General features: G+C 31.8%; 2 protein-coding genes across 5 annotated transcripts; both read right to left on the bottom strand.

The window, feature by feature from the left end:
• Nucleotides 1-4918: 4918 nt before the first annotated feature.
• On the bottom strand, nt 4919-11575 carry LOC132727466 (monocarboxylate transporter 12-like). 2 transcript variants are annotated; one of them, XM_060712996.1, is made up of 7 exons: nt 11424-11575; nt 9765-9854; nt 8265-8408; nt 7521-7661; nt 7201-7336; nt 5940-6646; nt 4919-5713 (listed from the first exon to the last, which is right to left on the bottom strand). In XM_060712996.1, the coding sequence occupies exons 3-7, from the start codon at nt 8341-8343 to the stop codon at nt 5484-5486; spliced, it is 1293 nt and encodes a 430-aa protein (XP_060568979.1). In that variant the 5' UTR covers nt 8344-8408; nt 9765-9854; nt 11424-11575; the 3' UTR covers nt 4919-5483. The 2 variants fall into 2 exon arrangements, with proteins under 2 accessions (XP_060568979.1, XP_060568978.1); XM_060712995.1 differs by having other exon boundaries at nt 9760-9854.
• A 7043-nt stretch (nt 11576-18618) lies between these two features.
• Nucleotides 18619-26612, bottom strand: LOC132727464 (monocarboxylate transporter 12-like). Of its 3 annotated transcripts, XM_060712992.1 has the most exons (7): nt 26336-26609; nt 23101-23195; nt 21975-22118; nt 21601-21741; nt 21129-21264; nt 20021-20673; nt 18619-19626 (listed from the first exon to the last, which is right to left on the bottom strand). In XM_060712992.1, exons 3-7 carry the CDS (start codon nt 22051-22053, stop codon nt 19379-19381), a joined length of 1257 nt encoding a protein of 418 aa, XP_060568975.1. In that variant the 5' UTR covers nt 22054-22118; nt 23101-23195; nt 26336-26609; the 3' UTR covers nt 18619-19378. The 3 variants fall into 3 exon arrangements, with proteins under 3 accessions (XP_060568975.1, XP_060568976.1, XP_060568974.1); XM_060712993.1 differs by lacking the exons at nt 21975-22118; nt 23101-23195 and having other exon boundaries at nt 26336-26612; XM_060712991.1 differs by lacking the exons at nt 23101-23195; nt 26336-26609 and having other exon boundaries at nt 21975-23080.
• Nucleotides 26613-27111: the final 499 nt, after the last annotated feature.

Here is a 27111-nt window from a genome sequence, read left to right on the forward strand (position 1 = left end):
TTTGTGAAAACTTACATTTATGCCCTTAGGCTAATATAGTTTATTCCATTTTATTCGTGTTCTAAAATTCTTCTACTTCTTCGATAAAAATATGAGCCGTGTCACGACAAAACCAATGTAATGCGTTTGCGACCAGCATGGATCCAGACCAGCCTGCGCATCCGCGCAGTCTGATCAGGATCCATGCTGTTCGCTTACAAACCCTATTACAAGTAGAGAAACTGATAGCGAACAGCATGGATCCTGATCAGACTGCGCAGATGCGCAGGCTGGTCTGGATCTATGCTGGTCGCAAACCCATTATGTTGGTTTTGTCGTGACGCGGCTCATATCAAGAGCATGTTGATAGTATCAACATGTATTTTAATATTCTGGATAATTTTATATTGCCAATACAAACAATTCTTTTAAATTCAGAATGAAAAGAAATATTTCAAAAGCGAATAAAATGCATTTTTAACAAGATGCTGTAACCGGAATCAATGGGCATTAATAATGCGATACCAAAATTAGGCAATAACGAGGCTTGAACAAATGTTCGTACAAACAATATTCATGTACCTGTTTGCGACACTAACTAAATTTGTCGAAAAACATAAGACTAACCGATACAGAAAATAATGATGTATTGAATAGTAGTATTTCTATTGAGCAATTTAACCATGCTCTGTTTAAGAACATGCCTGATGCATTCGTGCTTGATAAAGTTATTAAAGACCCTTCGAACGTAAGAGCACATGCGGTGATAAGAGTGTTTGTTTCATAAAACATTTTATTACTGTTCTGCAAAGGTTTTGCTAAACATTAATTGTAATAAAACAGAAATTTACTTCAACGGTACCATGTCAGATAAAATTGAAGCCACGAAAAAATGGCACTTCATGCAAAATTGAATTTTGATTTGGTCGGTGAATTCGGTTTGTTTAATATACATGTTTATGGACAGCTCAAAACAAGAACTTGCATTTGATTATTTTTACAATGAAAGGTATGATTAAAATGTGTGCATATGATGGTTGTGACAGACGCGTCACCTGAACGAAGTCATAAGTTTAGGTAAAGATAAAGAAACAGCAACAAAACACGTACGTTAAATCAAAATGTGAAACCGATCTTTTCTTTATTTTCAATGATTTTTTAAACAAACATATTTATAATAAAAATTGAAAATCTTGAAAAGTCCCTATATCACTCTGTTATACATCAGTGTAAGAGGATGAGTATCTTTTTTCTAAATGTGTTACAAACATTTTAAACAAAGGTTAATTATTGTTCATTTGTTATCAGTCAAATGTTCATTACATTCTATTGCTGGCAATAGTTATATACTAATTAATAATAATGATAGAAAGAGAAATCCGTTTGACAGAAATGTCTTAGTTATTGGACAGGGTCATATTTCTTAGTGATAAATGGACAAATTCTCTCATCGCTGAATATGAAATCATACGGGATTAGCATTTGCTTTATAACGGAACTTTGGCTAAAAGAGATATGCGGATAAGTATTGTTTTGTTCAATAACAAATAAAAAGTTTCACTACATAATATTTGTAATCAAATACAATGATGTTACAAAAAATCAAATGTACGTCTGTTTTACATTTATTAGCTGGTATAGTTCCTTGTGAAGATATTTTATACATAGCATCACAGTATGATATCAAATTAACTTCGAATCACCCACAGGACATAGTTAATAAATTCTCACTCTTAGAAAATGTCGATGATTTATATAGACATTTTTATCATCTTACCGTCCAAAGGAATCATTTTGTCTAGAATAAAATTTCAGAAACCATTACTTCAGCTTCAGATTGATTTATTAACTTACATGGGTATTGTAAGAGAAACGCGTTCCTACGAGAGTCTTTAAAGATCCTATGATATTTTGCTTGAAATAAAAAAGCCAATAAAAGTTTCTCGTGAACTATAATCAAATTAAACATAGAGGCACGTTAACAGCGTGTTGTAAAGAAACTTGTTTATACTTCACTTTAACGTTCGAATAGTGAACAGTGTAATCAAAATATAAATTATATGGCTTTTTGCACATTTTTTTTATTCCCTTTAAAATATTTCAAGTTCCATTGCAACATATATATCACTGTTCGATAATGAAAGTAATAATCTCTTGTGCACACAACTTCCATACGTTATGTTTTTTAAATATTTGATAATGAATATATGTTATAAAATTGTTTTATCAAGTTGGCCTCCTAAACATTTTGTTAAATCATTAGCAAACGATGCCAGCTTCACTCGGGTGAATTCAGACTGACTAAGACAGATGAAAACATTTTGTTTTGATTCGAAATCTGCATCGAATATATTGTACTTTAAAGTTATGAAACTAATTCAAATAGTCGATAGTATTGCTGAATAAAATTCAGCAATTGTATCTCTGTTATAAAATATGAAACGCGATGAAGACAATCACTTCAATCATTTTCAACGGAATTGTCGCATTTTCAGAGGTAATTTGTTATAACACTAAGAAAAAATATAAATACTTATTGGCATTTTTCATTGTTGGCATCCATCTAAATAGAATATTTTGCCTGAATTTCCATTGCAAGTTAATAACGATTTTCTCTTGGAAAGAAAATATATCCCCTTAGGGTCATAGCATATTTTCGTTATTTCATCTAAAAGGGATAAATTATATTAACTAAATCATAGATTTGTTGTGATCTATTTAGGTGAATTCCTCGCATTCCCAGAGTTTTAGTTAGCATAATAAACTGACTTTGTTTGACTTAAGTCATGTTATGTTTTGTCTAAATCAAAATTCTGTTATTCTTGGTGTTCTATTGCACGAATGTTTTGTATAGTTATTGTATATATTCAAATAAACTTCAATATGATTCTTTTTTATGTTTTCTAAAATATTCATTTGTTTGTGTTTTTTTCAATTGCATGTTTTGCTTGTTTCGACATATAAGAAAAACAACTTGACTATGACGGTTCATAGAGATAAAGATGGTGATATTTCAAGGCAGGGGTTGATATCAATCAAAATGTTTGTTTTACACTTTTTTGTCCAAATTTGATTTCCTTACAGGTTATAAATGGAAGGTTACATGTCAGTTTATTATTTATGGTTGGGTTTTACGTTGCACTAACGCAGTATAGGTTATATGACGTCAATATCTGTCTGATCCTTGAGTACTTTATGACTCTTTAGCCAGACCATCAATATTTTCCTCGGATTCCTTCATGGTTTTGGAGCCATTATGATCTGAGTTTTGAAATCTCATGAAATGGCAACAGAAGTTTCTTACCCATGATATTATGTTTTTCCGATTTTTGACTGATAATAATACGTCGAGTAAATTTGAAAATTACATATATGTATTTATAACAATTAGGTGGTGAGATGTATGACAAGGCTTAATTAAGGGCGTCTGCAACAGAAGTAGATATTAATGAGTTTCTTGTAGTTATATTCTTCATGTAAAATGGTTTTTAAGGACGGCTGCACCTACTTTGTAAAAAATCCTTTGAGCTATCCGTGTAAATAAATTTGGATCAATATTATTGTTTTCTTTATTTTATTTTTTGATGTCAGGAGGACTTTCAACATCTTTAGAATTGAAGAACAAGTATTGATTTCACAGAGGAACATTACATTCGACAATTTGAAGAATATAATGTTGTTCTATTTTAAGCTTTACAACATATGTTTAAATCATTCTATATTCTAATAGTCAAACGAGGACACTGGTGATAGTAAGTATCGAGTATATGTAAATACAATATCCTAGCTTAACCACCATATTTTTTAGATTATTGATAATTGGCATGACGGGTACGATTTAGTCAATGTGCCAGTCGTATTGTGCCAGAAAATCCGACACCGTGTAACTTGTTTATATTCTAGACAGATCAGACACGCTCGTAATGGTTTACTTTAATGTTTTGGACATGAATAATATCCCAATTAAACAATATAAATTGTTAATAAGCAAATGACCAACAATAAAAAATCAAATTCAAGCAACAACATGGTATACATGTATCGTACATTATCTATAACAGAATCAATAGTTTAATCATAAATAATTCCAATCAAGTCATCAGACCTCTCTTTGCTATATAAAAGCGGCTAACAAACTTTTTGAAGCCGCACAACACAATTTAAATCATGTAAAAAGAAAAATTACAAAACTTTAAAGGATATACATTTGAATTAATTTCTTCAAAACAAATGTTTTTCATTGTTTCTAACAGTAAATTAATGGATAGATTGAAAACATTCAGATGTTTTATTACACTCCAATGCAAAAGCAACGCATTTTGTTCAATGTGAAATAGTTCCCCTTTAGGTGGAGACAGGGCACTCAGTCATAAGACTTACCTTTGCATTTTATAGATGACAGGTGTATACGTATGATTAATTTTAACCTGTTTCCACGATTTCAGATATCGGTAAACTATAGACTGTTGCACATTTCATTTTGTGTATACGGAGATTAGAAAACATTGTGGTTTTATATGAGAAAAATGTAAATCAAAATGCTTTGCAACAAAACCAAACATTGATCACGAATTGAAAAGCTTATGTATGTGAATCCGTTGTTGTGCTTTTGTTTTTATCGACGACTCGCAAAGGAGATCGTATCATTCCACAATAAATCATGCGTTTTCTTCAAAATCCAAAAAGACACTACTGCTTTGCAGCTGAATGATCTTTACTGTGCAACGTAAGACAAAACAAAAAAGTGAAATTTTATTGCCGAAAAATTTACAGGTATAACAGTATTCGTAGAATTTTCATTGGTCATTTTATAATTACAAACTTAAATCTTGGCAGAATCTTGTTGACCATTTTAAAATAAGTAAAATGATATAATGAATATTTCTGAAATGGTTTATGTGGCTTATTTTTAATTAATCTAAAGATCTAAAGGATTTCATTCTTATTATGTGTTGTTGTTTTTTTTATTTTGAAGTTCTTTCACTTTTTAGTTAAGTTTTTTTTTAATATTTAGGTTCTGTTTAATCATGTTTCTTCCAACAAATATATAGCCGACAGTTAAACAGGAAATACAATCTTGCCCATTAAAAATTGACTCTATAATTTCAGGTTAATTTGTTAAAAATTACTTCAAACTTTTTTTCTCACAAAAATCTGTAAAAACCAGACTGAGTGTGATTGCATGGCTAAAATAGCTTTCAAGGGAGATCCGAATTATAAAGGTGAAACATATACGGTCGTCATCAGATCTACATCATCTGAACTTTAGTCTGATTGCTTTTTGTTTGTTTTTTCGTTTTTTTCGACACGTGTTTGATATTAGCATTCATTATGTTGCCAGTATGTTTCCAAAGAAAATTTATGCATATACAACACATTTGATAATAAAATACATGTAGTCATATAACATACTCAAAGTTAACTTATTCTGTTTTCAATTCATATTATTCTTTTTCTTCGGGATTGATATGTCCAATGCAAGAACGTGTGTTTCTTCGATAATATCAGGATAGTTCGATTGCACTGTCCTCTTTGTTTTGTTTATGAGCTTTCAAATGTATCCTTTTTACTGGAGATGCCATTTCTTTATCAACATTTTTAAATGAGTAGGTTTTGCCCATGTCATATCGATTGACAAATGGTTCTATCAAAAGTATAGCACCAGCAAAAATTAGAATAATACCTGTCAAGATAAATGCAGGATACCAGCTTCCGTAATAATCTGCCATCCAACCTGATTAAATAAAAAAAACGGACGAAATTATATGTGTGTTGAACCATTTACATTATCTTATATTTGTGACACAATTAATGTTTTATCATGACCGAAAAGAAATAATAACACGACACTTTCTCCTGAAGTAATTCCTCAGTCTTTTCATGTGTAAATATTTATCATAAAGGAACATTTGAATTGATGCTTTACGATAATAAGTTCCAGGAAAATATTTTATACCTACCTGCGATAGGCTGGCAGATCAAAGACGGAATTGACATACAGACAAACATGATCGAGTAGGCTGCTTCAAAATTTTTCATACCCACTCTTTCAATCGCTAATACTGACGTTAGGGCAAGAAAAGACGATGGAAACGCTGCCGTGACTCCGGCATAGACTGCCATAAACATAAAACTATCAAACAGTGGTGATATCAAAGCAAACACTCCTCCAATAAACATACAAACTACGAATATATATTTCTTTTGAATAAAATTCAAGTCTGCAAACCATCCCACAGCAATCCTTCCGATCAATTCTGCACCACCAATTATAGATACACCTATTGTTATGTAAGTGTTACTATACCCAAGTGTTTTTATATGGGCAGGAATTAAAATGTAATTATTAGTTTGGCCAAATGAACAGATAGTGAAAGCTAGTACTAACAGTGAGAAACGTCTGTTTTTAAACAAACAAAAATTTAAGTTAAGTGCATTGCAACACCTTTCAATAAGCTTTCTCTGTTGATCATTTGTTTCGTCCGAGAGGTTAAGAAAAATGCTTTCTTCAATTTCTACCTGTGCATCGTTGGATTGGAGTGGTTTGTTTTGGTAATTTAAAACATTGTTTGGCTGCCGAAATACAAAGCTCGCCACACAAATGTTTGAAAGGAATGCACCAATCACCCACAACGCTTGTGACAAACCATATTTGTCAATAAGAAACCTGAAATAAAGAAATATATAAATATTGTAGATTGTTTTTTATTTGCTCAAAAGTCGTAATTATTAACTTGAATGTAGATGATAACATTGTTTGATAATATTGATCTTTGTATATGGCCACCCAGAAATACCTGAACATACATAAGTTTCTATATAAATATGCATATTAATTAGGACAGAGATATTTGAACTATTTAAATAATCGTCACTATGGTTAATGTTTGACAGAGGCCTCGTTAAAGCAAATATCTGAGAAAGGTCGTAAAATGAAGAATGAAGTCGGAGTAGAAAAGTATTTGCTGAAATTGAAACTTATAAATTAACTATGTAATTTGAAAAAGAGATTGGTTCGGTAGTCAGAATTATTCATGACATAAGGCGTACAGAATCGATTTTTATATGATGTTGTCAGAATGCAAATACAAAGGTTTTACTGTTGCATTAAAGAAGTATTATACAACAGAGGTTAAGAAAGGAAAAAACCTTTGTCGGTTAGTTTCAATCTAAGAGCACTATTTTTGGTTAGAAATACAGTTTTAATTCTTTTCAAAGTACCTGTAAAGGGATGGAAACGAAAGAACTGCTATCCCTCCGGATGAATACATAACGCCATTTGCTAAAGTCCTTCTTTTCTTGAAATATAAGCTGATGATTATGGCAGAACATGTGGTTGACAAACAATATCCGATACCTGAAAATGAATCTCAATGCAGAGACATGTACATGTTTGTATATAAATTTATCATTTTTACACAAAAATATCTATTAAATGGATTTGTTCTGCACAAGAATTCTTGTCAATATCAAATATTGTGAACATTGTAACATAAAATCTTGCAAGTTGTTATTAAAAATAAAATGTGTCTCCAACATACCAATCATCATAAAGGTTAGGTACATAAGTTCTATTCGAGTAACAAATCCGGACAAAAAATAGCCACATCCGACCATTAAACCACCAGTAAATGAAACCGTTCTGAAGGAGTATCTTCTGCTTAGAAAATTTGCCAACGGTGCTGAATAACAGATTTTCAAATATTCAACTATGCAGTTCATAGACAATTATTCCATATAATCTTGTGTGTTTGCGAGTCTTACGAATAAATAACACGTGTTTATTGTTTACTTTTTCTAATTATCATTTTCTTTAAAGTGTAAAGCTACATATGTATATCTCTACTGCAAAAACTGTAATTGCTTTATTAAAAGTTACACAACCAAAATGCTTGTATAAAAAGAAATATGAAAGTAAATTGGCTTTAAAGACGAAATCATTACATCATTTCTAAACAGATAAAACCTACTTAAAACAGCAGAGTGTGCCATTTTGTTTCGGGGCATTTTATTCTGTTTGTGTACAATTTTCGTGTGTGATAAAAAACAGAAGTATGCTATGTTACAACTCATCTAAAAATCGACCAAAAATTATTGAAACAATATAATTCTACTGTTAAACTATAATGCTATTTTTTAAATATTTCATAAAATGTAGCTCCTGCATACTGTTACATATTGTAAAAAAATAAATAAAACGAATGTTTATAGTATTATGAATATTTCAGACATTGTTTCCCAGTGAACAAGTCCAATTGTGATAGTTTGAACAAATTTTAACGAACCAAGGACCTGTAAAAGAAACCAGGTTATGCTGCCTATCCAAGCTGTATTTCCAGATCCTGCCGAGAAATGATCCAACATCTCTGTGTACAACACACCAAATGATTTCAAAGAACCTAACCCGAGCAGGTAAGTTAAGCAACTTCCTATATTTAAGAAGAAAATTGCAATCATATTTATATATGTATACGTATACATTTTATCTTTTTTACATAAATAACTGTATATTTCATTTAGATGCTCTTTATAAAGGTGACATTAAGGTAGTGAAAAAGTCTGTATCTTATTTCACGCCAATGATATCGGTCTTTTGGCAGACAGTTTTGTGACTTCTAATTATTTTGAAGTAATTTTAGTGATAGGTGCTAAACAATAGTATGCATATCAATGTTAGTGAAATTTTTATTCGTCACTGTTTTTTAGAATCTACTTATATTTGAAACTACTATTATAGAATATATTGATTGGCAAAATTGACCTGAGACATCTGAATATTCAATGGCCTTTGGTCTGTAATTTTAAGTAATCGAACTGGTTTTAAAGTGTGACATAACTGTTCATATTGTACACTTTAGTGTTAATATATTGTTCGGGTCTTTTGGGATCACTGATTCCAACACATTAAGTGTTGAAAATTCGGTACCACTCAAGCCTGTTTACCAAAGGTTTTAATTACAACTGCTTTATGATATCAAACAAGAGCGACCAGTGTGAGTAGATAAAGTAGTTGTACTGGGAGGTGATAAGACAGTTTTGTTTCCTATATGACACGGCTACTTTGTAGCATGTTGCAGCTACAGTGTAGCAGGAGACACAAAATCATTAACAGGCCAAAACGTTTGTTTATTCAATGACAATAACTCAGCCAAAATCATTCAACCGGAAATCCCTTTAAATATGCGCAACAAGTGCGATAATCAAATTCGATTAGCAGTTTTAAAGGAGTAATGCAGACAAGTTTTGTGACAAAAAGATGACAGACAGACGGACAAACAGACAGACGACAAAAAATATATATTCCCTGCTCTGTAGCAGGCGACACAAAAATAAAGTGTTTTCTGTGTAAGTAACTTACAATAGTTATAGCTCATTTTTGTTAATAATATCATTTTGCTGTGTAATACAATTGAGAAATAATAAATTGATTTGTGTTACATTACATAAAATTGTCAAATTTAGATTGTTGGGCATACAAGGTATCTCCACAGCTTAGGTGTTCCATGCTCTAATCATTATAATAACGTTAATAAGATATATATTACTCTATTGCACGTATCAACATACGAGTATATTGAAGTTAGAACCCAAAAACTTGTTGTTTACAAAAAAAGATATCATAGTGCCTTATTTAACATTATTACAGACAAAGGAATAACTTTATATAAATTGAATAAGTACGAAGTATCATTATCATGGACAAAATGTTTATTTATTTAAGAAACGATCAAGACAAGTTATGACTGGTCGATCATGTAAGTGGGTAAGATATAATTTCACCTAACAATATAATCCACGCATATCCCGAGTCCATATCTTGTTCTGTGTTTGTTTCATGTCTGTCATCCTTCCTGGCGTTCTGTTCCACCATATTTCTACAATCACAAACCAAATGGTATGAAAGTATGTATCTGTCCGTAAAAGAAGTAATATGTGTTAATTGCATGATCATTTAAATGAAATAAAAGAAAATAAAGTGGCAGATATTAAACTGGATGTGAATGAACTTTGATATATATTGACATGTTTAGAGTGTAATAAATTTCATTATCATATGATCTAAATATAGCTGCAATCTCATTGGTCAAAAGAGTAGTCAACAGAACTTTTTATAGAATCACATTCACTGGGTGATGTATCATATTCACTGGTTGAATCGGATTTTCCCATTCTAAAATAGATAAAGACTCATATTCAATGACCATGTATCGTAGACTGTAAATTAAAAATAATTTTTGCGTTTTGTTCTTTATGGCATATTTCTCGATAAGAATATCATTACTTAAATAAAAGGCTACACAACAATGATGGGTTTAAACTTGAATTACTTTTGTAAGCGTGCGTCTTTTTCCCACGCTTCAACGAATCAGTCGAACGTTGTTGTCTTTTACTGTGACTTTTTTAAGATTCTTAAAGCCTATTCATATAATAAAACAATTATTGACTATCGCCTCGGTCAAAATGTTATCTGCCGGTGAATATCACATCAAATTATATGACACAGTAGTCAATAATTATCAAATTATATGACACAGTAGTCAATAATTGTACAAGTAAAATGGTTTCCTGCGGGGAACATTTTTAATGATATAAAGATATTTCATTGAACTATTTTCAACATTTTTGTTGGGGGAATAAATAAACGTTTGTATCAGAAATATACTTGACAATAATCGATCAATATAGAAGAAGGTCTTTGGAACTGGTGACCGTTGAAGAACATAAAACAATTATTTCTTTTCAAGAAAATGATTAAATAGGCCAACCATTTTATGAATAATTCCGAGCAAACAAAGAATAAAATAAACACACAAGTTTACGCAGAAAATATCTCTATTTATTATGGCAGATGCCACTACGAATATTTTAATTTTGTAGATTTTCAGTGTAAACAATTTATTGTTTGTAAAATTTGAGCTAGATTTTAAAGAAACATTGATAATTTTCAAACACATCATTCAAGTTTTTCCACCTTAAACGGTAAAATAATCATAAAAAATTAGAAATATCACGTAATAGATTTTTGTTCTTAATAGGTGTAATTCGGACTAATTCCCTAGAGGTAAATCCGTAACGTACCGGCAAACGGTATTTAGCTAGGTTTTCGAAAATGTCAATTAACCAATCATGTACGGTTTACAGATCACATGCTCCTCCATGTACCGAAAACAGGTCACGTGCTCCTCCATGCCTCAAAAGTTAAACGCGTACCAATACCCTGCGGTCTCCAGACCGCAGGGAATAATACATTTATGTATGACAATTACAATGACATATAAAATAATAACAGCTTATTCATTTCTGTAATGTGTCATAAATGATTAAACTTTCAACATACACACATGTATTTACATTTCATGAATTAATATACTCAAATAATTATACATCTTATGTTTTCATCGCCTGGTCCGGATTTGAGATAAATAGCTGAAAAAGTAACTCACGTAAATATTGCCGACAAAGAAACTTGTTTAAGATTATGATCACCTATAGCTAACCATTAACACAGTTTCCAGTGTGATGTATAGATAACAGTTTTGTTTCATACTACATTTAAACATACGCGGTTCGTTCGTGCTTAGAATTATATTACTATTAAAGAAAAAAAAACAAATAACAGTTTCATGCATAATTTATCAAAAGAAATCAAAGCACTGTAAGTACTTTCTGGTTGGATTGTCAATTTGGCGAGTTTCCATATCACAACTGCAGGCGTCAAGTGCTGTGTGGAAGCCCGGTACTTCACTTCATATATTTTTCTGGTTCCTTGGGATCCAAGAGTCCAGCACTTTTAAGCGATAGTTTTTTAACAATAGAAATTCTACCAACGATACACAAAACTTCACTATACATCAATTGAGATGGAACAGAGCTTTGAATCAAAGGAGAAATAAGGAAGCATTGCAGGAGGCACATTATGCCAAAATTGAATATTCGCATCTCTGGTTTGTTTAATTAAGTCTGATTATTGACTTAACTCACTGCAGATTATGAAACTGTAAATTACTTGAAATGGAAAAAGTATCCATTTGTGTAAAAATGTTCTTGAATGGTGATGATAAATACAACAAGATAAAAGAAAAGGATATGCACGTTATAACCCTATTACAAAACAATGGTGTTAGATATACGATGGTGTTAGATATACATTTAATAAAACACGAAACCGGTCCCTTTCATAGGCTCTAAGACTGAAAGTCCAACACGACATAATTGAAAATGTTGCAGGCTCGGTTTATTTAGCCTTTTCATGGACGGTACTGTAAAGTGAAAACTACCGTCCACGCCCCTAGCACCGGCTTAAGCAGAATTCAACATTTATCATAAACTGGTACAATTTTGAATTTTGAAACATCCGCAGATGTGTTCATATGGCGGTTATCATGGAACCTTCAATATGACACTAAGTACCATTCCATAAAAAGCGGCATATGGTCCCCAAGTAAAACAATGCGTGTACCCTAAACGAGAAAACAATTCTTAATAAAATGGAATTTTGAAAAGGGGTCAGAGGTTATGAAGCCTGCATATCACAGAAAATACGTCAAAAGACAAATTTAAAAAGCAGGCCAAGTGTGATTCAACAGTATTCAAGTGAGGAATACTGGAACCACTTAACAAAAAAAATCAACATGTTGAATAGTGCCTATATCTCTTTTATATGACGTTTTAGATAATCAGTAAAATTTGTCTCACTGCGTATAAACATACATTTAAAACATAAGTTTAATATATAAAATATTTGCTAATAATCTAAGAGTCAGAAATTTTTCTCGAAGAAAAGTGTTTAATATTGATTTAATGGACCATTTGAAATGATTACATTTTATTTGATGTTTATTGTTATGTGCTTTTATGTTTGTAAAAATAATAAATCTGCTGTTAACCCTTTTTTTTATAATGAATCTCCTCCCTACATACCTCCAGCTTTGAATCTTAACCATAACTGATATTCTGCAGCCAATTGTATAAACGATGGTTATATTTTACCACAGTATGTTAAATACAGTGGTAAATATCGGGGGCATGTTACCGCGCGCTTTTACAATTGATTCGACAAATTAACCACACGGTTACCCAAATACGCAAAACTGTTGTACATTATAATATTACCCATGATGCTCCACGACGTGACGTAATTTTTGCGGACAAATGTCAGACGTTATTTAAACAAAGATGGCGTCGGAAAACAAAGTAAGTGTGGCTAGTTTTAATGATCTGTCGCTTTCTGTTCTAATACTAATTGGAATGTTAACTGTTTCGCCGACTCATCTTAAAATGAAGAGCAAAGAACTTCTAATTCTGGGGTCGCTAGTTCAATCCTCGAGCTCGATCAAATTTCTTTGATGCAATTGATTCCGAACATTGCTCAGTTGTCTCATATCGCTGACTCAGGAGTCATGTTTGACCAGTAGTCGGTTACTTGCAGAGGAATCGGTAATTTCTGGTTAGTAATCAAGGGAAGCCGGTTAGGTGGACAATGACTAGATATATGACCAAAAAGGCGTAAAACCAACCGGTATGTAGGAGTTTGTTTATATGCTATATAGCTGAATTTTGGACAACTCAAATATGCCGATAAGCTAATTTTTTCTACAATAACAATTTTAGGGCATAATGAATATTGCGCAGTTTGTACCCAAATATAATAATGTTTCCAAATCAAATTTACGTCTGTTTTTACAGTCATTAGTTGGTAAAGTACATTTGTAAAGACACTGTGACGTAACAGTAAAGTTAATTATTTCTCTGAGAAAATATCAATAATTCATTCCGACATTTTTATTATCATACGTCAAAATATTTTCAGAAACCATTACTTCACCTTCAGATTTCTTTATTTTCTTTCCAGTGTAATATTAAAGTAAATCTTTCAAAGAGAGTCTTCTAAGATCCTGTGAATATGTTCTTGAAATGGCAAAGCTTTTTTCAGAATCTTATGAACGTTTCTCGTAAAATAACATAAAGTCATTCGTACTTTTTGTTTTACATCTCGTGACAAAACCTGTTCAGACTACACTTTTACATTGGAATAGGGAATTAGTATTACAAATATAAAGCATATGATAGGGTTTTTTGCATTTTTTTGTTCTTTTCCTCATCAATACATCAAGTAAGGATCGCACGAAGAAATAAAATTTCATATATTTATCCCCAGAGAGACATTATTTTTAATATTTAACCTATACCTAACTTTCAGTGAATGTATAGTTTGTTTTTAGTAAAAAGCTGATTTTGTTTTTTAATATTGTTTAAGTTATTTACCAGTAGACATTACATTTTGTATACCAGAACTCATCTGTTATTCACTTGTTGATCTTGTTTATCATATTTTTTTCCCCTAGTTGTTGTTGTTTTTTTGTTGTTGTTTTTTTGTTTTTTTTTGTTTTTTTTTAATTTTGACCCTTCCTTCCCCGTATTTCGTGTCCCTTCCCCTGTACCCTTTTACTATGTGGGCCTATTCATTAATCAATTATTTGTTTTCCTTTATTTCCTTGTCAGTAACTATTATTTTTTTTACAGTATCATTTAAGTGATTATCCTGTCCGTGCTCTGTCTTGCGCCCTGTCCTGTTTTGTTTGGGGTCCTTCCGTGGTTGAACACAGTGTCTTTAAATAGCATCTCCTTCTAACCACAGTCCTGATGGATTTTAAAATAGGAATGATCCGTATGTGGTCTTCTACAAAATTATATAAATGGTCCCAGTCTGATGTAGTAGGTCACAGGAGCTAAAACATGCTTTAAAAATGAAACTACAATGCCAAGAGTTTAGATACTTAGCATGAAGCATTGCCTAGTGGACCGCTACAAAGTGATTTAAGTCCAGCAATTTGGGTGAAACGTACTTCAGTTTTATCAGTTTATCAGTGCTGGATAGTAAAATAAAAGCAATATTTATAAAAGGGGGCATGACAGGTTTGAAGTATTACCTTCAACTGTTTTTGAAAAAAGGCAAGTATTCTAAGTCAAAGGAAAATAATGAAACAAAAAAAATACTTTCAGGATTATTTTTTCCGCCTACACATGCATTTCAAATCTGAAAAAAACAAACAAGAGGGCCATGATGGCCGTAGATCGCTCACCTGACCCATTTAACTCATCCGAACAATTACCTAGACAAGCATGCTGACCATGTTTGATGACAATTAAGTCAAAAAAAATGTGACCACCAGAGTGTAACGATCCTCAAAGTTCACACTGAGCTAGCTCAGGTGAGCTAGCTCAGGTGAGCTTAAAAGTTAAACAAGAAATTCAAAGTCTTAATGGGGGTATAACTGATATGAGAAAATGCGTAATAATGCGAAATAAATATGCCTACTCTTAAAAAATGCATTCCATTGAAAAAAATGCCACAAGTGTTTCAAGTGCTTAACGTAAGCAGCTTATTGAATTTGAGTAAAAACGAGATAGATTTCACGATAGTTGTCGCAGGGAACTCTGGAAACGTTAAATAACATGTCAAATGAATGATATAGTTTTGTTTAAATCATTCAACATCTACAATATCTGTAATTGTTACTTCCAGAGTTTGTTTAAGTCACATAACTAGTTTTAAAACTACTCGGCGATTCTGTAGGCGTCTAAATTTCGTTCAACATAATATTATATAGATATAATTATGCTTCAAACCAGAAATATATAGAATTCATACAGAAATGCATGCTTGGACTTTTACAAATGTCATGTAACGTTATTTTAGTACATAAGATAATTTTAATATTTTTGTCATTTATTTGTCTGAGTATCCCTTTATCAAAAAGTTTAATCAGGGCTAAAAGTATAACATGTTTGAAGTAAATAAAATTTAAAGTTTCCGAGAAAATGCACTTTAACAAAACTTTTAACCAACGCCGACAAGAAATAGCCTTTATTGGAGCTAAAATTTGCCCCTGCCTGGGGGACAAATGCCTTAAAACCAATCTTCTCTAAATGTACGAGGCCTAAAATAGAGAAAAACAGAATGCCTTAAGACAGTTTATATATTTTGCATGTAACATCACCTTTAAGTCCTCTACAAAATCATGCTTGTGTTGGCAGAATTGACTTAGCCCTGTGGTCAATTTGTTTTTTATACCTACACCCATTTAATATAGTAGAAAATAAAGAAAAAATAGTTTAGGTTGTTTCAAGAAAAAAAAAAAAATCTTCTATTTAGCGCGAAACTAAACCTGTCAATTAATATCAATTTTTATTGGTATTACTTTATTAAATTGTACAAGAAACTTTTTTTTTTGTTTTCTGCCACTGTTAAACCGTAAGCATTTTTCTTAGGATGTTATTTTCATGGGAATATGAAAACAAACTGACTAGATATAAGTTTTTAACCGTATCCAATGCTTATTTTAATTTGATATAATTGAGCTTTCTATTAAAAAGCTAATGACCAGAGCATGTGCACCTTAGTCAACAACATATTGTATCTAGAAATCGACAATTAAAATGTAGACATTTAACATACAGCTTAATTTTACTCCTATATTTATTTGTTATCTGTTAATTATTCTTAAATGCATATTCCTGGCGGAAGTTTTTTACGTATTATATAAATAATAGAAACAATGTTCAAAAAAGCGGTTTAATTATAAACATATTGAACTTTCTAAATTGCTTACTTATTATCAATTTTGTAATGTTTATATGCCTGATTCTGAAACTATGTTGGATCAATAGTCAGTTACTTGCGGAGAAATCTGTTATTTCCGGTTAGATTTTTTCAAATATGGACGGTTAAGTTAACGTCAACATAAATGCATGACCGACATGTGTTTAAAATTCAACAAACCAACTAATAATAGTGTGTTTGTTTTTTTTTCCCCTCAGGTACGTCCAAAACAGAAAATTTAAGCTGCTGCAAACTCGGTTTAATTGAGCCTGTTCATGAATTTAACTTGAAAATTCAACTCCCATGCTCCATAGCACCGCCTTTTAACATAAAATGGCATTTTTTCATAATATAGAGCATCCGCTGAGATGTTTATATGGCGGTTATCATGGAACTTTAATGGGGACGTTGAAAGACTTATTCTCAATGTTCACCTTTTCTCATTACTCTCGACGAGTATTAAGTGTAAATATTTCAAGTAAACGAATTAGTCCTATATATATTGCTTTGTTATTCTCCTAGAACTTAATTTAGGTAATATACCGTATTGTTTTGTTTGCATTGATCATTTGCTAAACGAACTACATAATGATAAATAAATGTAACAACGAAACGAAATGAGTTAGCTTTAAAATACAAGTCTACGAACTGATATTCAATTGTGTGGTATTTTTTGGATAATAATATTTATGTCCGCTCCTCAAAGTCCTCGTGTTACAACTCTGAAATTTGAGCCCAGCGGTCCTTTTTAGTTTTGTGATAGACTCTGAGCAGCTGTATGAGAATGACCACATGTGTCGCCATTGAAGAAGTTGTATTGAGAGGTGACTGTCAAGTTTGTTCCCCTTATGTCGCGGCTACGTTGAAGCATGTTCCAGCTTCTGTGTAGCAGGCGACTGAAAAATTATCATTTCATTCAATGACCATACTGCAGCCAAAAATATTCAACCGGAAAACCCGTGTTATATGTACAGTCCTGTAAGTAGTCATGTTAGTAGTCCGGACAAACTTTTAAAATACAAAACATCTATAACCCATAACTCTAACAAAGATATTTAATTTGGAACATGCTGACTATGTGTACAACAAGACTTGATACTGATCATTCCTGTTAAGTTTTAATGAAATTTCCTGGGTAGTCCTGATAAGTTTTGTGACGGGAAGGCAGACGACAGAGTGGACATTGTCATATGTCGTTGCTACTTATAGCAGGAGACACAAAAATAAGGAGGCATAGACTCCCTCTACGTTCTTTATTTTTACTTCCTTTACTAATGAAAAAACTAAAGCAAAAACCGGTTCGATGTTTTCGTGCAAACATTGATATTACGTACATTCTACGGGACAGATATCTATGAATCATTATTTAAGGTCTTATAAATAAAAGAAACACAGTGACGTGAGACTGATACCAACAAAATGAAATCTGATTTTCAACACTAGTCTTTTGAAAAACAGTAGATAATTTCAAGTGAGTTACATCTTTCAAGAATATCTAGTGATCGAAAACCGATGACACTGATAAATATGTAATCTGCTGAAAGCAAATTCTCACAGAAACATAAAATAAAAATATTTTAAAGTACTGGTTGTGTATTTGTCATCACGCAGATAGTTTCATAGTCCATGTTTATCATTGCTGTGCATAAACATCCGTCAGTCAAAACGATATTACTGAATAGATTGAGGCAATGAACATAACTGGTTTAAACATACATGTTTTATTTAAGCTCGAGTTCGAAAGAAGTTCTTGCAACTTATATTAATCACGTTCGAATCCGCTTCCTGATACCAACCAGTACTGGTGTCATATGAAGAAACATGGTCGTGACCCGAATAGGACTCGAACCCATGATCCCTGGATTGAGAGGCGGGCACCTTAACCACTAGGCCACCGCTCCCCTTGAACTTAATGACTAGTTCTCTGATTCCTAGCAAGCAAACAAAATTAAACATCGTAACATAGTCGTGAAACCGACAATACTTTTTTTTATTTTTTGTAAAAGGCGAAACAAAGAGTAAAAACGAAGTCTTCGTCCTGTAAATTACGTATTATTAAAGAAAAATGATTTAAGGTTCCATTGATCTAACACAGGAAGAATATATTCGCGCCAATTTCAAGAATATATAAATCCTGCTTATCAAAGGTATATGATAAAGGACAAGACAACATAACCACTATACAACACTTCGAATGTACATTTGGTTTTTATCAAAATATATAAAAGTTAATAATAGAAACCTATACTTAATATAATGTTAATACAATATTAAACACGAACTCAGATTGCGCTTATGCAAATTTATTTAAGTTCAAATTCACAAATGTTATTGAAAAAATTACAGTTTTAATGTCCTTTTAACAAAAATGTAGCTCATAATAACCTTTGAATTAGTTATTTTTTGTACTTTCACTTTTCCATTCATATCAATATTATTGTTCTAAACATATTTTCAGTCTCCATGATTGCATCGTCGAAATGAGGAGGGCATAATTGGGTTAGTTTAACATCACTTACTTACAATCACAAATCTCTATTTTTTTATAAATCATTTATGTTAATGATATAAAATATTTCACTCAAAACGATATCGCTACAATTAACAAAAAGAACGCATAACACGTTTAATCATTTTTACGAAACGTGTTTGATACATGTATTTAGTTTGTTTCAAGTAAGTGTCCTGCACTTAATAATTATAATACGATAAATGATGTCAAAACAAACAAAAGTAAATATATTGTATTCACATTATATGTTTGTTTGTTTGTTTTTCCTTCTGAATTCACATTTCCTATTTAGGTAAGTGTGTTTCATCCACTTTATCAGTTTTATTCAAACTACCTTCTTTTCTATCGTGTGCATAAGCTCCGTTTACTTGAGATACCAATTCATTATCAACATTTTGTAATGAATAGGTCTTGCCCATGCCATATCGAATGACAACTGGTTCTAGTAACATAATAACACCAGAACAAATTTGAATTATACCGGTTAAGATAAATGCAGGATACCAGCTTCCGTAATAATCAGCCATCCAACCTGATAAAAAATATGTGCTTTTTTAATATAAGTTAAAACATGAAAATTAAGAAAAATAACCCAAAACTAAATTAAGAAGATATAGGTGGTTTGAACTATTTTATATATCAACTAACAATTAAACGTGTTTCTTTTGGGCTTCGGACTCCCTTTAAATGCTTATTTCACACTAATAATAAATCATGAACCGTGCTGTGTAATATTTTAAAGTATTAAATATGTAATACAATTAAAGAAAAAGGAAAAAATAATTAGACGAATTTAAGTAAAAACTCGATTTCAAGTGTTTTTACAGGATAAGTGAACATAAATATTTGTTATACAGAAAGCATTTGTATAAAAGTTTTATGAAAGTCAAAATTTGTAAAGTTCCCGATAAATATGTTATACATACCGGCTATAGGCTGGGATATCAAAGACGTAATTGACATAAAAACAAATATTATGGAGAAGGCTGCTGGGAAATTTTCCATGCCCACTCTTTCAATCGCTAACACTGATATAAGGGCAAGGAAAGAAGCGGGAAACGCTGCCACAACTCCGGCGTAAAAAGCCATAAACGTAAAAGTATCAAACAGTGGTGATATCAATGCAAACACTCCTCCAACAAACATACAGACTACGAATATATATTTCTTTTGAATAATATTCAAGTCTGCAAACCATCCCACAGCAATCCTTCCGATCAATTCTGCACCACCAGTTATAGATACACCTATCGTAATATAAGTGTTACTATACCCAAGTGTTTTAATATGGGCAGGAATTAAAATGTAATTGATAATGTGGCTAAATGAACAGATAGTGAAAGCTATTACTAACAGTGTGAAACGTCTGTTCTTAAACAAATGAATTTTTAACTTAAGTACATTGCAACATCTTTTCTGGTTTTTATCTGAAATACTGTCTTCTTTTCTTGCCTCTGCATAATTGCTTTGGGGTGATTTGTTTGGCTCTCGGAATAAACAGCTTGCCACACAAATGTTTGAAACGAATGCACCTATCACCCAAAATGCTTGTGATAGACCATATTTGTTAATTAAAAACCTGAAATGAAGACATATTCGTGGGAGAACAATATATGTACGAACAAGCCGTCATTCTTATCCTTAATACAGATCTTAAAACTATTTGATAGCATTGGTCCTTGGTCAGTGTCATCCATACACAAACATGCATATGAGACACAGATATATAACTACCTTATTCATTGTGAATTTAAAAAATATTTGACAAGGACTTCGTTAAAGCCATTATCCGAGAAATGCCGCTAAAACATGCGAACAGTGCTTGCAGTTTAGCAGTTGTTGAAGGTTAGAGCATTAAATCATCATGTAATCAAGAAAGATAATGGCTATATAGCCAGTATTTTTTATGACGTAATGAGAACGTATCGATAACGTATAGATACTTACGATGTTAAACACAACAAACGTTTAGAGATGTATTTGACAAATCACTTTCGTTGGATAGAAATACAGATGAAATTATTTACGAAGTACCTGTAAAGGGATGGGAACGAAAGAGCAGCTACCCCTCCTGCTGATACCATAACGCCATTTGCTAAAGTCCGTCTTTGTTTGAAATAATAGCTGATAATAATGCCAGCCGAGATGTATGACAAACTATATCCGATACCTGGAAAAAAAGAATTTAACAGCAAACAAGTTTCATAAAACACGTCGAACTAATATAAATAGTTCCCCTTTAACTGTAAACACTAATATCTTATATAAAATCCATCTGTTAGCATTACAATGTTTAAATAGCATTCAATAGTAAGCTTTACAAAGTTGTTATGATAATTGACGGTTTTTTGTAAATTTGTACAAACATGGCATATTCTTACTGCTAAGGCTCAATAATTGTCAATATCAAATACGTGCATTTTGAATTAAGTGAAATACAGTCTTGCCATTAGCAGCATCATTTCTTAATTCGCTCTGTTCTGAATTAAATATATCTTCAACATACCAATAATCGTGAAGGTTAAGTACATGAATTCAATTCGAGATACAAATCCGGACAAGAAATAACCACATCCGACCATTGTACCACCAACAAGCGAAACCAATCGGAAGGTGTATCTTCTGCATAGACAATTTGCCAATGGTGCTGAATATAAATTTTTCAAAATATTAGACTATGCAGTTCACAGGCTTTTATTGTATTTGGTCTGGTATGTAAGTTAGTATTACGAATACTTAACACGTATTCATTGTTAAATTTGTCTCATTATTTCTTTAATTTGAAATTTTGAAAAGAAAATAAAAGCAAATGAAATTGTCAAAATATTGTTTATCAGTCAACATGTGAGAATTGTGATATTTCAAATACATATCACGAACCAAGGACCTGTAAAAGAAACCAGGTTATGCTGCCTATCCAAGCTGTATTTCCAGATCCTGCCGAAAAATGATCCAACATCTCTGTGTACAACACACCAAATGATTTCAAAGAGCCAATCCCAAACAGGTTAATGATAACACATCCTATAGGTATACCAAAAAATGCTGCATCATTTATATGCATATAAATGGCATCATTCATCATTAATGACCTAACTGTTACTTTCATTACATTATCATTCAGGTGTTACGTTAGATAATGATTAAGTCTGTTTCTTAATTACCGCTAAATATATCAGTTTGGCATTTGAGCAAGTGATTTAAAATATTGTGAAATAGTCGTAATTATTGGTGTTAAAGAAATTATAAACATGTATATATCACTGTGACGATTTGTAGTAAAAAGCAAAATTGGTCTGTTTCGTTCCAAAATCTTATCGAATAATTTATATCTGTAATGTATACAATAGAATATATTCATTTTTACAATTTTTTAAGTTCTGTACTTTACAATTTAGAGTTTTATTGTAACTACTGAGATGCTGCTACAGAACAAAGATAGAAAATCTTGTTCCATTAAAAAAACATCTAAGGCATTACATGATTAAACTTAACTGCAACTATTGAATACATGATATCGTTAAGCATATTGTAGAAACTTTGCTCAGTGCTCATCTAACTGAGAGGTTTGAAATTATTAATGCAGACAAAGGTTCCTTTAAAAATGGTAAAATGCTTAGAACGTATTGAATATTGAAAAATAGAAATATGAGTTTTATGTTGAGAAATACTATTTCTGCTTTGGTGTTCCAAGTTCCAATAATAATAATAAATTTTATAAACAATTATTTCTAAAATATACGTATCTAATACTAAATAATTAATGTTTGCATCATGTGATTTAACTACAACACATGGCATGTAAAACAATTAGTTTGATTGTCAGCTTTTAAATAGCAAATAGTGTATAAAAGAGAAAAGGTTTCTTCATGTACTAATATTTATGAATATATGTTTCTTAAAAAGAAATATAACATACTTTTAATTTATTTAAGAAACGATAAAGACAAGGTGTGTCTGGTCGGACAGGTAAATGTTTTTATGTAATAATATTTCTATAGTTAACCTTACAATATTATCCACGCATATCCCGTGTCCATGACTTGTTCTGTTTTTGTTTCATGTCTGTCATTCTTTTTTGCTTTCTCTTTCGGCATATTTCTACAAGCACAAACCAAATTGTATGAAAGTATGCATCTGTAAGTTGCGGAAGTAAATATGTGTTAAATGCATGATCATAGCAGCATGTACTTCATATAAATTTCAGTGTTATGTCACGGATCTTAACTACAATGTAATATAAATTCGTAGCGGCTTAAATTTAACATTTAAAAGTACATGAACTGAACATGAAACGCGATGTATGATAACATAAGTAACAAAATAACTTCTACTAGCACAAATACAAATACAAGACATTTATATAGCGCAAAAATGTATTAAATATTCGATTGCGCTGTACATTATTAAGACTATATACACATATGCTTGATCAAGACACTCCCAAACCCAGTCTCGATGGCACAGCCAATCTACAACTCTAGTTGAAAAACAGTCCAAACAAGTATGTTTTAAGTTTGGCCTTAAACTGATTTTCATTGGTAATGTCCTTCAGATAGTCTGGCAATGAATTCCACCATTTAGGTCCCACAGTGGCACAGGATCTATAAGCAAGTTTTGAATTTGTTTGATGGTATATCAAAACCGAATGTGGCTAGATGATGAGGATCTCCAGTCTTTTCCTGTACTGACTCTGGCATTTTAGTGAACAATTTACGAAGATACAATGAGCGGTGCCATTTGCAACACGAAAACACAGTCACAATAATTTTGTACATGATTCTTGCTGGAATTGGAAGCCAGGGGAGTGATTTAAAGAATTTCAAGCACTGGATTGATAGAAAGCAGCTCCAGTGACAATTCTAGAAGCATAATCTGCACACGTTGTAATTTATCAAGCGAATATCAGCGATAATCCATTGCAAAAGTCTAAATGTGAATGAATCAAACCGTGAACAAGGATTTCTGCAGATTTCTGAGTGAGATGTTTTCTGATTGCTTTTCAAATTTTTCTTAACTGCATGTGGGCAATTCTGACACTTCTTTTGAATATGTATGTCAAAACTTAAAGTGCTGGTCATCTGTTACTCCAAGGTCTCTCACATTGTCAACACAGTTGACTTTCGACCCCACCAACATTGACACTGGAAATGTTAATTTCTTCAGCTGATGTCTTTGTACCATAAATGATGATTTCTGTTTTGCTAGTGTTTCATTTTTAACTTAAATCTAGTCATCCATGACACAATATCATTAAGACAGTCAGTGAGTTTTTAGCGAACGATTTCTTCGCTGTGATGGTCACCAGCTCTAATTTTAAATGCCACTTTATGATCGTCTGCATACTCCATACAAATCCGCCGGATATTTTCTGGACTATTTTGTTAAGGGCAGCTATATAGAGAGTAAATATCACCGGTCCAGCACAAGAACCCAGGGGAAAACCCCGAACCTCAGTGGTTCAGTATCCGATGAGGACTGTTCAATGACAACTTTCATATCTCTGTTGGTTAAAATAAGATTCGATCCACTTTAATGGAATACCCTGTTTGGCAAAGTCTTTCTGTAGGATTTCAAGTAATATTGTAATATCGATAGTATCGAAGGCGGCGCTTAAATCAATCATTACAACTATTGTCACATGGCGGCTATCAGCTGTTTCTAGCAGATCACTGTACATTTTTTCATCATAGCAGACTCAACACTGTGAAATGTACGGTATGCACTTTGGAAAGATGGTTACAAATTGTTGGATCTCAATGTGGCTTGAAATTTGGTTCATTGCAGCTTTTTCAAGAATTTTCGACAAAGAATGACAGGTTTGATACAGGCCGATAGTTTTTTTCAATTCTAAGGGAAGGCCTTTCTTTTTCAAAAAAGGGGCTTAATAACAGCGCTCTTCCACGTCTCAGGAAAAACACCAGACGACAATGACCGATTCACGATTTCTGTCACAACAGGTGCAAGCAAATGAAGATTTTCTTTCAGCTTTGGTGTTGGCATAACGTCCAACTCACATGTTGTTGACTTTGATTCACTCACAAGTTTGATTATGTCTTTTTCATTTAGTGGTATAAATTTGTTCATGATATTTTCACTTGATGGTACATCAGATGCCATAATACTATCAATCACTAAAGGTGAATCCACAACAGGCGAATTGTATGAAATTATGCATCTGTAAGTTACGGAAGTAATTATGTGTTAAATGCATGATCATAGCAGCATGTACTTCATATAAATTTCAGTGTTATGTCACGGATCTTAACTACAATGTAATATAAATTTGTAGCGGCTTAAAGTTAACATTTAAAAGTACATGAACCGAACATGAAACGCGGTGTATAATAACAAAAGTAACAAAATAACATCTTTGCATGACATTAAAAAGAAGTTTAACATAAAATTTCTGTATAAACCTTGACAATATTTTGACTTATATTAATTATCAAATGTTTCAATGTCAATTTTATTATATCGTTGAATTTATTTATTTATATTCACTTATTTTTATTTGTGATCTTATGCGAGAATAGAATGGGCAAAGAATTATACTTCTTTCCCAATAAATTTCCTCTGACATATAAATACATAATCTATGTTTTACCTATATTTCTTACATGTACCTAAACCTACATTTTCTTTTTAAATACTCCAGATATGTAAGAAAATCTATTGAAGCGGTAATATGTTATAAAATTAAACCTAGACAAGATGCAACATAATATTATAGACGTACAAAATAATTGAAAACGAGTTTTTATAAAGATTTGTTTTTGTCTGTGATACGTAGCGCATGGCTGAACTTATATTCATATTTTCCTTAACATTGGATTTCAAACTAGACTACGTAAGGTGAAAGGTGACATGAAACGAATCTCAAATGTTAAGTTGTTCTTTGCTGTTTCTAAAACTTTGTTTATGGACATTCTAATTATCCAATGGTTTTTTGAAGTTACTGTGGTATATGTTGCGTAGTCTACTAAATATTGTAATAAGTGTGGCGTTATATATTGAAGAGCTGAAATAAGAATTAAAGAACAACACTATTTCCCACAGTAGTTAACTACGCTACATGTATATATTGTGTGTAACATCTAAGTCATATTTGCTACTACTATACCGTGTAGTAAAATACAAGTATGTTCATGTATGTATATACCAAAACAATTATACATCTTAAGTGTTTCTCGCCCGATTGGTTTTAAAATAAGAAACATAGAAAGAAGACGATAACTCACGTAAATATTGCCTGCCGGGAACCTTCGTTTTAAGATTATCAGTTATAAAAAACAATGAAAACATTATCCGGTGTAATGTAAAGATTAACAATTTTGCTAGATATTCATATCGGTTATTAAGAAATACACATTTCGTTTTTGCTTCAACAATTTAATTTACAATTATATACTATTGAAGTACAAACGCTTCGGAAGAGCGAATAAACAGTTTTATGGCGTACTTAACAAAACAAATCAAAGCACTGTAAATGATGGTAGAGTTTCTATAAGCAAGGGCATGGATTAGGGTAGCAAAAGTCGAATTATTTTTATGCATTTTATGTACAAAGGTAATAAAGGTCATTTAATCGTAAAGTAACTAGAGTTAAACTTGTTTTTAGATTAACTGTTTATGCAATCAAGTCAAAATTGGTTTATTTCAACTTTTAGATAATACATGATTCAAGGAATATGCATTATTTTCAAATATTCACGCTTTTTATATTTATTGTGAGCTCAATTTCTGGAGAAGAGAACAGTACCTGATATTTACCATAATCACTGAGAAAAGTATATGGTTTTCATTTAAAAACGTCAGTTTGCAATTGTCGCATTTTCGCACGGAAGGGTAAAAATGGTAAAAGCGTAAATAATTGTTAAATTTTCATTAAGATATATCAAACGACAATATCCTAATCATAATGTAAGAATACATTTGGGTGCCACAACAAATGCATGACAGAATGGTAATCAAGAATTCAAAGGCCAACAATAAGTAATTTTGTAGGTAACAACTT

Source organism: Ruditapes philippinarum, unplaced genomic scaffold, assembly GCF_026571515.1.
Source record: "Ruditapes philippinarum isolate M1 unplaced genomic scaffold, ASM2657151v2 ctg5261_1_1_1_1, whole genome shotgun sequence".
In the NCBI taxonomy this organism is placed as follows: Eukaryota; Metazoa; Mollusca; class Bivalvia; order Venerida; family Veneridae; genus Ruditapes; species Ruditapes philippinarum.